The 11,909-nt window shown below is 40.2% G+C and overlaps 1 protein-coding gene across 1 annotated transcript; it reads right to left on the bottom strand.

The window, feature by feature from the left end:
- Positions 1-1,215: 1,215 nt before the first annotated feature.
- LOC139731943 (uncharacterized) lies at positions 1,216-3,530 on the bottom strand. Its single transcript, XM_071642818.1, has 2 exons — positions 3,241-3,530; positions 1,216-1,903 (listed from the first exon to the last, which is right to left on the bottom strand). The coding sequence occupies exons 1-2, from the start codon at positions 3,528-3,530 to the stop codon at positions 1,216-1,218; spliced, it is 978 nt and encodes a 325-aa protein (XP_071498919.1).
- Positions 3,531-11,909: the final 8,379 nt, after the last annotated feature.

Below are 11,909 nucleotides of genomic sequence, written 5' to 3'. Positions count from 1 at the left end.
GAAATGGGACGGTGTTGGTAAAGTGTGACATCCTATAGAAATGTCGGAAATGTCAAAGTTGGAAGGCGTAATGAAACATTGGTAATGAAAACAGTCAAACATGCTTTCAAATTATCTCTGTTTTAACAAAACAAGTTTGAACGACATGTTTGAAAATCTCAACTTTTTTTTTACATGTAATGCTATTATGAGGGACAAATGGGACACGTTGTCCCAATTGTCCCTCACGTGGCATATACATAAATATGTACGACTGCTCAGTAACCATGCAGGCATTTGTCAAAAACAAGTTATATTAGTTGCATATCAATAAGGCTCACCACCAGCTTCAATTGTGCCCTTGAAATCATGAATACAAAGACAACAGGTTAATTAACCTGATTTCAAAAAAATATCATATTTTGGGGAAAATTTTCAATAGCATTTTATACATACTTAGAATTTGCCGAACTGCATGGCTTTCTTAGTGTGATGTATGGTTGTTGGGGGCTTATTGTAGATATAAGCCAATCGCTGATTGGTTGAATAGTTTTTAATTCAGAGAACGTGTCCCACTTGACCCGCGTCCCAACTCACCCCGCTCTCCCCTATCAGTATGATTAAACTGGTATCAACTGGTACCAGTACATCTTCAACTGGAGAACTGCTTATTTTGTTACTGGAAATTTGGAGTTACCTTCTGATTTCAACTGGTACCAGTTGAAACCAGTTAAAACCAGTTAAAACCAGTAAAGACCAGACTGGTTTTCTACTGGTTTCTACTGGTTTTTCGACCTGGGATATGCGGGTATTAATTAAAAGTAATCGAAAATTCAGTTTCTTCTGCCCTAAAGGGAAAGTCAAACTCAGAGGTTGAACAATCTGCAGTGGATAGATTAACAGGGGATGACATAATCACCATGGCAAAAGGAATTGATAATGCAATATAGTAGGAAACTCCAGTTGAAACAAGAGCTGGGAATGGCCAAAATTCGTATTATTTCCTCCAAATTCAAAATTTGGGTGTGTTTTCTAACTGAACATAATATTATCAACAAAGTAAAAACTTATTTACGGATAAATACACGAACGCTCATATTAAGCAAGATAACAAAAGAAAACGAAAAAAAAAAAAAACATTGGACAAACATAGGCCTACTTGGCAATCTGTGAATTTCCAAGAATTCTGAATTAGAGATTTCAAGCGTTTCGACTTGCATTCAGAATAGTTTTTTCTCAGATCTTCCAGGAATACATTTTCAGGTAGTACGGCATGGTACGCTGAACACACTCCTTGATATCAGGAGCCAAGCTTTGAAAAGAGGGCATGGGAGAGGACCCTTTAAAGCAGGTTGAGTTAAAGGCAGCGTCACAGTTGACTTTATTACAGTCGTTGGGTTTTGTGCAACCGAAAATCCAATTACCTATAATGTTACTGCTTCCGTCCCATTTGAGCAGGGAGTCTGAATACGGAATACCCAGTTTTTGGCAGAATTTTGGGAGTACAGTTGACGGATCTGATACCAGATCATCACTATCCACAACAACCGGATTCGGATCGTATCTCTGCATTACGATAGTCCATAGGTCATACAGCTCCTTGTAGAAAAGACCAGGAGCGTTATACCAACTTACCGTGTCGTTTCCGACATGAAAGGCCTCAGAAGCCTTAGTAACCCCTTCCTTACTCGCTTCGGAATTCTTGGCTCGTCCCTGCTCGAGAACAGCATGGATATTCAAGACGGCGCGTTTCCAGGACGAGAAGACTCTGATTGGATGTCGTATTAGGAAGGCAAACCGGTAGTTTGATAAACTATCCGGTAAAAACTGAGTGGAATCGACTATGCCATACGCCATATCCTTGACGAAGATAACCTTCTTGCTTGGGTTCGGGTTGTCGAGCATCCTCTTTATGTGTGGATACCTGGCGGAAACAGACAATTTTTAATCAATTTAAAAACCCTAGCATTCTTCTATAGGTGGTCCTGAACGAAACATCAATGGCAGCCATTGCTGTGACCATGTATATCAATCCCACTATATTTGTTCGAGGTATGGATAGTGGATCCGAATTTGTCACAACAACAGTTATCCTCCAAGGAGACAACATTGCCCCTTTTCCGTTTTTTTTTCTTCACATTGCAGTAGATTACATAGTTATATTTAGACTATTAGTGGACATCATTATAGAGAAAGAAGTTGTCTCCAAGCCAGGTAAGTCACACCGTGACAGTTTCTAATATCTTACAGATCTTGATTATGCAGATGATATATTGCGCTGACAAGGGAGGCGAAGGACTCGGTTTCCTCTTTTTAGAATGATTCTAAAAAAAAAAAGTTGGTCTCTTCCTCCATATCAAGAAAACAAAATGCATGACAATTTAGTGATTAAGCTGAGAATCTACCAGTTGTAATTGTTTTTTTTTTCAATAATGACTCTTCGCAAAATGAGGTCAATGTTTTCGGACATATAGGTTTCTACGTGGCTGACTCCGTGAAGTACATCATGACCCGGAGAGCACAAGCTTATTATCTCAGCTATAGCCCAACGTTTCCAGGATTGTAAAACTTATCTTTTCATACATCTAGTCTTGAAAACATACTTTTACTTGGATCGAGACATCACTGCTGGAAAGAACAATGTCCTATACATCCGATAGCCGATTTACGATAGGTTCTATCCATAGTATGACAGAAATTTTCAAGGTCACCATGCTTATTTGTGTTCACTTCTACCTGTTAATTACATATGATATCATGAAGTAGTAGAAATTGTTAATGTAATGGGACAGATAATTTGTTCCACATCTTGGACCAATTACGATCGAGTGCATCACATAATAGGACAAACTGAAGATGATTAGTTGTGACGGCGAAAAAAAATGAATAATTAAACACATATAATGAATATAAAAATAAGAATAATATCATTATTAATAATAATAATAATAATATTGTATTTCATTATTACAATTATTCTAATTATCATAGTTATTATTGTTGTTTTTAATGTTTTTATTATTTATTCAATTTGCTTATAATTGTCATAGTTACTATTGTTGTTGTTTTTAATGTTTTTACCATTTATTTAATTTGCTATTTATTTGGTCTTACATTATTGCAATATAACTTTCATACAGGTGTATATTATCATGATAAATGTCATGGAGTGACACTCGGGTCAGGGCTGCCAAAAGTACAATTCCTTACTAAGAGCTTCAAATTATTAGATTTGATATAAATCATACATAATTATATTACATGAACATGTTGTGATCCACTGGTTCTGCCAAGTCAGCATGTATTGTTGCCATTAGCTTCTGCCACATGTCGTCACTGACGTGCTTGTATGGTTCAGATGACTCCAAGTCAACGCTGATCCCTGCCGCCCTCAATTTATCCAGGAATGAGTAGCAGTAGCCATACGGCTCGAAGAAAATCTGCGACTCGGGAACGAAGCTCAGACATTTTGCGAATACTGTTGAAGTGGAGCGAGGCGTACACCACATCAGAACGCGAACCTGGTCTTGTTCGGATCCTGGTATACTCATGTCGTGGCCGGTGATGGTTAAATGCTGATATAAAATGCAAAGAAACAGAATGTTACATTTGTAGATATCCCTCTCTTATATACCACCGTGGTTACAGTTACAAACAGTGGTGCCACCCTTTTCGGAAACAGCTTCCTCTTGTTGTTTTTTTCTTTACTTTTTTGTTTGTTTTTAAAGCTAAACATAATAATAGTATCTTTTCTTAGTTCGATGTTGTGACACTTTCACGATATCTTTCCTTTTCTTCTCTGCACCCATAAAACATGGATGATAATTAAAAGAAAATGATATGAAAACATTCAAGATGATTTCACAATTGTAAAAAGTAACTATTCCCTCCTTACCTGCATAAAATGTAAAGGGTGATATGATTACCCCTGTTTTCTGAAAGAGGTTAATGAGGTGTGAGTTTTTACTTTCATTATGTTAGAAAAATGAAAATATGTTGAATTCTCTCTTATGCCCATGCACAAGGTCACTAAATGTTGCAGTTTTCTCATCCGCGATTCTCAACCGGCATCAAAGCTTTGAAAAATAGTAATAAAAAAAAAAACAAATTGAAAAAAAAATGAACGGATTGTCCGATTTTCCTTAAACTTCGCTCATTTTTTCTTCACTTTTTCTTTTGATGTATTTTCTCTACGTAAGGGCTAACAATGTGGTATGTTCGTTCTGGTACGGAATTGCTATAGTCACAGATGGTTCCCCTGCTAAGAGACCAGAATCACACACATCGGAAAACATTTCAATATTACATGTAACAGAGCATATCGAATCCACAATCACGACAATATACACCACTGACGATAGACACAGATAACACGCCGTTTCTTTGTATCGCTGCTTTGCACTTTCTAGCGAATACTATTATCTACTAAACCGTAATCTACTGTATCTATCATCTGGTGTTCTGCGTGTACCACTGCGGGCAAAAACCCGCGACACACCCGGAACAAGTTTCGAGCATGCTCAAGGCCTTGTCACACAGTGCGTGGGGAAGCCTCGCGGGTTGACTTGCGGGAGAAATCTTTTGCTACCCGGGTCTTCCCGCAGGTGGTCCGCATCGACTGTACCGGAGTTTCGCACGCAAGTCCGATTTATCCACAGCAAAGTTTTGAGCATGACCATTTTTTTTTCCGCGGGGATTGCCCCCTGAGGTCCACGCAGAACACTAGGAGGCCCGTAGCTGCCGCAAGTCACAGGCAGTTGACCCGCTTGAAGTACGTAAGTTGCCAGTGGGTCTGTGCTTATATGCTGAGCGCTTATCATCTACGGGCAATCTTTAAGCATAATACGAGTGTTTTAATAGCAAGGATTGGTGTCGAAACTGCCAATATCCTTGTAGGTGCCGTGGTAAGTTTTGCGGACGTGGAGCGAGCTATACGAGCAAACTGCCTGCAAACTGAGGATCAATTAGACAGTACTGTCTTTCAGCTGGTTAGTTGAGAGTCGGCTGCGGCCACGATTATGACATTCTGTTGAACGTTTGCCATATCAATTTCCTTCAGGAGGAGTCCTTCACCAAGTTGTCAGCCCTCTCTCGCCACACACGCGCCTGACACGCAGGTCACACGGAATGCACGTAAGGAGAACGTAAGTAGCACTGGTCCAGCAGGTAAGACTCGCCCAATTCCTTGTCCGCCCGCAAAAATTGTCCTGCGTGGTGGAAAATACCCACATGCAATAAGCCTGACAGGGCCTTAAAGGGAAAATCCAGTCCAAATATGAGTTAGTCTGATAAAAAAGGAAAAAAATCTTACGAATTCAACGGTAAAAAATTGACTGAAATCGGATGAAAAATAAGGAAGTTATGACATTTTGAAGGTTTTGCTAATTTCTGCATAGTAATTCTTGTACAGTGGATATGAATATGCAAATGAGTGAGCTGACTATGTCACAACCTCACAATTTTCCATTGATCGTGTACTAAAAATGACGAAAATTCAATGTTTCTGTCATTGAAATCTGAAACAGGATGTTATTCCTGGTTGAATAACTTCAGAATAGTGATCAGTTAGATGTATCAGGATTTGAGCCTCAGGCATACGTTTGAATGAAAAACTCGAAATTTCAAAATTTCATGTACAAACTATATGGCAAGTTGTGAGGGAATGACATGCTCACTTTGCAATTTGCATATTCATATTGACTGTTCAAGAACTGTTTCCTTAAAAAGTTAGCGAAACTTCAAAAGGTCATAACTTTCTTATTTTTCACCCGATTTCGATCAAAATTTTGCCGTTGAACTCGTAATATTTTACTCTTTCTTATCAGACTAACTTAAATTTGGACTGGATTTTTTTTCCCCTTTTAAAGGCCTTAAAGGCCCTGTCACACCTTTCCGGGCAAGCATTGCGTGCGACTTGCGAAGAATATATATATATATTCTTCTTCAAGTTGTGAGGGAATGACATGCTCACTTTGCAATTTGCATATTCATATTGACTGTTCAAGAACTGTTTCCTTAAAAAGTTAGCGAAACTTCAAAAGGTCATAACTTTCTTATTTTTCACCCGATTTCGATCAAAATTTTGCCGTTGAACTCGTAATATTTTACTCTTTCTTATCAGACTAACTTAAATTTGGACTGGATTTTTTTCCCCTTTTAAAAGCCTTAAAGGCCCTGTCACACCTTTCCGGGCAAGCATTGCGTGCGACTTGCGAAGAATATATATATATATATATATAATATATATATATATATTTTTTTAATCCCACCCGTAGTCGCCCGGAGGTTCGGAGGCAAATCCTTTTTACCCGCAGCCATGTTTAAGCCCTGCCATGCCTACCTTTCCGGGCAAGCTACGCGGGCTCGTTGGGAGTAGCGATTTTCCAGCACGCAGCGGGCAGACAAGGATGTTGGCGAGTTTCGTAGTGGCGTACGTCTTACTTGCTAGATGCGGGCTCCTTACCTGCTACTTGCATGTATTCCATGTAACCCGCGGGGGAGCTTCGAAACTGATCCGTTTTTCAGTAACGAGCGACATAGACCTGTGTACGGGGAATGTGAAGTGCCTGCGTGGGTGTTGCCTGCGAGGTGCTGCCGCTAAGGACCTCCTACTGGTGTTCTGCGTGGACTTCTGCTGCAACCCCGGTCACCCGGTAAAAAGTTTTGAGCAAGCTCAAAACTTGACTGCGGGTTAATTGGACTACGGGCGGCTAGGTACTGCCATTGTGCAGGCCATCTGCGCGGACCTCCGGGTAGCATTTTTTTTCCCGCAAGTCACAAGCAGGCTTGCCCGGAAAGGTGTGACGGGGCCATTGAGCATGATCAAACTTGTTCCGGGTGAGTCGCGGGGATTGCCCGTAGATATCCACCAGAACACAAGTAGAAGGGCCGTAGCAGTAGCACCTCGCAGGCAACTCCCACTCAACTAACCCGTAACTAGAACATGAGTAGGACGTAAGTAGCACACGTCCACCAGGTAAGACGTAGACGCACGCGAGTCTCACCCAAATCCTTGTCCGCCCGCAGAAAATTATCATGCGTGCTGGAAAATCCATGTAATCAACAAGCCCGCGTAGCTTGCCCGGAAAGGTGTGGCAGCTGCGGGCTGCAAGCAAATATTATTAATTTTGTGCTACTAGCAAAAGCTTTTGCGCGCAAGCATTTATTGCTAGTTTTTATACATCCAGCCCTTTGTTTGATCAGTATGACCGCTCCAATTCAAATACCCATCAAAGATAAGACGATAATGATACTCACGAACGGTAATCGAAAAGTTAAGGAAAGAGGCTCAAAGTGCTTGATAGTATACGCCGATAACTTCCAATGTGTACAGCGCCACGCGTATTGAATACCGTAACTACATGTATAATATACAGCGGCAAAACTCAATACTTGACTGCACGATTTACAGACAGTGTTGTGTTCAAAACCACAAACAATGGCACTTGTTTTGCTTTTTTTTCTCTCCAATGGCTCTTTTGTATTCCAAGTCAGACATCATTTTGTCAGTGTCAATCTTCTTTCATTCCATACTACTGGAATTTGTTTCGCTTGTAATTCCGTCTGAACATGACTGTGTGGCGCGTCTCTTTTGGTTACTTACACTGTGTTTGTTTTTTCGGGCGTTTTATGGGTTCAAACTTAACCCGTTCCATACTGAATTCTGCAATTCACTTTTCCAGCATAATGAAAGAGCAACTGACTAACCCCTTTCAGAAAGCAAGGGGAATAATTGCTACCCTGGACATAATGTCAGTATTAAGTTGATGGAATGAGCAATTTTCATGAAAATGATTTTTTTTTTTTTTTGGGGGGGGGGAGGAATTCCCTTTATATTTTCTTTATACTGTTCATAACTTTTGCATCGATTATCCGATTTTCCTCGAACTTTCACTGATGTATTCTACTAATTTTGCTGCTTTCACTCAATCCACATTTCTCTTTGGGTTTGGATTTCTTTTAAGATGACTACTAGTATTGCATTGACCGTTCTCCTGTCTCCCTGCGGCGTGTTGAAAAGTAGCTTTAGAGCTCACACCTGTAAACAAAATGGAATGTCTCTGACCGCTTCACCTAATCGTACCAAAGATACCAAAATAAATATGTAGATAAACAAAAAATCATTAAAAATCAGAAATGCAGTTTGGCAAAAAAAAAAAAAAAAAAAAAAAACTGAACAGCTGCAGATATTGAATATGAATTCCTCTACAAACTGCATTTTGGTTGGTAGATAAAAGCTTTTCTCATGGAATTTGAAGGGACCATTTATTATGATTGGGTGCATGTACAGAAAATAAGTGATTTTTTTTTTTTTGAGGGACAAGAACTCGTAGTGTGGCTTTGCGAACCCTTGGACAGAGTTTGAGCTGAAGAACCCACCTTGGAAATTTGATGGATGAAAGGGTATATCTCATTGTCTTATCCAGGTTATGATAGTTGAAGATGAAACACTTCCTTTCTCCCGGCTATATTTTTACAGACATTTTTTTTTTATTTTGAATTTTAACACACGTCTCTATAATATAGGGAATATTTTACCCGTATGAGCCCATTAGATTTACGCAAGGAGGCAGCCAAAGGGGGAAAAATGGCGCCCCATATGATCAGTGCATCAAGCAGCTCTATGCGTCGTGAATTGAGCATACGTAAAAATAACCCAGAACGCATGGTGAAAACAAAGACGCCGCGATCGCGATCGATTTTGATAGACGATTTTGCGCATGAGCAAAACAATTTCTTCTTGAACTTTGAATGTCTGCGTCGTGAAAAAAAAAAAAAGTAAAAATACGTAACGTATATTATACACGCACTTAAAGTAGGTGGGCCTACCTAATATGGCAGATGTATCGTGCTTGGAAAATTAACTAAAGAAAAAAAATCATGAAACCAGCACAACAAACTAGAACAACGTACAAAGCATCCTCGTCAAAATGTAAAACGGGCAGTTCGATAGATTCAGCGGGGTGTAGCCTGCGATGATTCTCAAGGTTGGTATCATGCGGAACCGGTGCATACTTGAACGATTCTACTGTCTGAATGTCTCCCGTGTCATGGTCTGTTACAATTCTGCTGGGGATCTTTGATTCCTTTATTGCAAGTTTTCAAGTTCCTTCAGTGGTTTGCAATCATCCTTGTGCGACGTTTCCATATCGCAAGCGGGAGCAGCCCAGGTCTGACATTACACCAGTCCCGTTCAAGGAAATTTCATGCGCCACAAGAGAAGATTAACCAGAACTTACAGTTTAAACATTTTGATTGTGAACTTTCAAAGCATAAAGAATAAGACGGCATAAGTACTAAATCCCCTATTATAGAGCCTATGCACCACTCCGGATATAATTATTATTGGGACAACAACCTGATTACATGATACGATACACTTTGCAGAATTCCCTGCAAATTTTAACGTGATTCAACACCACCGTATGGTTGGGTGTATGGATGGGTGCTTCTTACTATCAGCAGCAGCCTTGTATATGACAAGATTCATGATTCATCTTGCTCTGTAGATTGTGAGACATTCCTAGCCAAACTGCCTGTCAACGCCAACAAGAATGTAGTACTCGGCACAGCCTCAGGTCCTCCATCCACAGCTTACAAGAATAATAACAAGGAAAAGTAGAAATTACGCGGTGCGTAACATATGTCCCCGCCGGAAGTAGCATTTAATGGCAAAATGTACAATATAGGTAAAAAATCAAGGTCAAAGGTCAAAGAAGTCAAAGGTCAAAATTCTGTGTTGAAGTTTTGAATCCCTCACCTAGTGCCATCACATAAGGCGAACGGAATCGAAATCGGGTTAGAAATGGCGAAGGAGTAGCATTTTCTAGCCAATGTACAATATAGGTCAAAAATCAAGGTCAAAGGTCAAAGATCAAAATTCTGTGTAGAAGTTTTGAAGCCCTCACCTAGTGCCATCACCAGTGGCGTATCTAGGGAAAACGGCGCCCCTAATTTCTGAAAAAGACTATTGTTCAACCCCAACCCCATCCCGGTAGGGACTTTAAGCAAAGTCCACACGATATGCTTTTCAAGCCCTTAAAGGGGGTCTTTTGAGGGTGATTTAAATGTAATGAATTTTGATAAATTTTGGCGAGCGAGCGCAGCGAGCGAGCCGAAAATTTGTGTATTTCAGCTGACAAAACATGGAATTCTTGTCATTTTTTGCTTATCAAATCTTACAATTCTAATCAAGATAGTGACGGCCTTATAGATAACGATTTATCTATACCAACAAACTGAGTACTTTGAAAAATATTCTAAATCAGAGGGACATTTCATGAAGCATTTTGTCCGACAACTTGTCGGACAAAATTTGCTTTCAGCCAATCAGAAGCAAGGATTTCAGTAGCTTTTAACAGTTTGTCAGACGAAATATCTGACAAATTGCTTCATGAAATGCCACCCCCCCCCCCCCCCCATGTACGCGCGAGTGAGCCGAAATTTGTATATTTCCGCGTCATCATCACGTTTTGTTCTTATCTCCTTTTTAATTTTGATAAATTTTGGCGAGCGAGCGCAGTGAGCGAGCCGAAAATTTTTGTATTTCAGCTTACAAAACATGGAACTCTTGTTATTTTTTGCTTATCAAATCTTACAATTCTAATCAAGATACAGTGTATAGTGACGGCCTTATAGATAACGATTTTTACCAACAAACTGAAGACTTGAAAAAATACTCTGAATTAGTACGAGCGAGTGAGCCGAAATTTGTATATTTCCGCGTCATCATCACGTTTTGTTCTTATCTCCTTTTTGTTTTGATAAATTTTGGCGAGCGAGCGCAGCGAGCGAGCCGAAAATTTTTTTATTTCAGCTTACAAAACATGGAACTCTTGTTATTTTTTGCTTATCAAATCTTACAATTCTAATCAAGATATAGTGACGGCCTTATAGATAACGATTTTTACCAACAAACTGAGGGCTTGAAGAAATATTCTAAATTAGTACGAGCGAGTGAGCCGAAATTTGTATATTTCCACGTCATCATTACGTTTTGTTCTTATCTTGTTTGATTTTTTTTGGGCCCCCCCCCCCCCTATGTTCGAAACCGTTGGCGCCTTCTTTTGATCCAATTGGCGATCGCTTCAGAACGAAAGAAATTGCAGACGCTGCTCAGTGAAACATTTTGCCTGCTAAATATAAAATGACATGTGTGAACACAATAGACATTGTCATTTTGTCCGCTTCGTCATCACATTTTGTTCTTACCTTCTTCTTCTATATGAAATTTAGATAGCGAGCGCAGCGAGCGAGCCGAAAATTGTTGTATTTCAGCTTACATAACATGGAATTCTTGTGTGAACACAATAAACATTGTCATTTTGTCCGAGTCATCGTTATATTTTGCTTTTATCTTTTTTGATTTGGTTTTCTGCCCCCCCCCCCCCCCCACCATTCTTCATTCCCCCCCCCCCCCCCTCCTTTCCGGTGAGTTTCTTCTTCAGTCTTCTTCTTCTTCTTTTCTTTTTTTTTCTTTTTTTTCTTTTTTTTTCTTCTTCTTCGTTTTTTTTTTTTGCGCCCCCAAGGAGTGGCGCCCGGGGCACGTGCCCCCTTGCCCCCCCCCCCCCCCCCTAGATACGCCACTGGCCATCACATAAAGCAAACGGAATCAAAATCGGGTTAGAAATGGCGAAGGAGAGAAGAGGGCGCTATGGACTGAGACGCACGCGGCAATTTCGTTTGTCTCGCAAAAGTAACAAAATTTCACCAAATTGGGACGTCTACTTCATTTTTTCGGGTCTCACATTCCAACAAAACCACAAAGTTAGAAACATCGCCTGAGGATGGACCAACAAAAATCTGCTCGGCCGCAACGGTTAGCCGCTACAAAGGCAAAAAACTATGGTCCTTCTGTGAGAAAACCCGCAACCCAGGTACGTGCAAACAGCCCGTCAAGTCCGAACCCGAAGGTCACTAACCCTGCGCCC

This window comes from Diadema antillarum, unplaced genomic scaffold, assembly GCF_040938485.1.
Source record: "Diadema antillarum isolate AM-2024a unplaced genomic scaffold, OU_Dant_1.0 seq00000389_RagTag, whole genome shotgun sequence".
Taxonomy (NCBI): Eukaryota; Metazoa; Echinodermata; class Echinoidea; order Diadematoida; family Diadematidae; genus Diadema; species Diadema antillarum.
Note: the sequence above shows the minus strand (reverse complement) of the source record. Positions and strands in the feature narration are given on the sequence as shown.

Coding starts and splice junctions, on each gene's coding strand:
- LOC139731943 (XM_071642818.1), bottom strand. CDS start 3,530: ATGAGTATACCAGGATCCGAACAAGACCAGGTTCGCGTTCTGATGTGG. Junction 1,904..3,240: donor GTGGATCACAACATGTTCAT/GTAATATAATTA, acceptor TGTTTCCGCCAG/GTATCCACACATAAAGAGGA.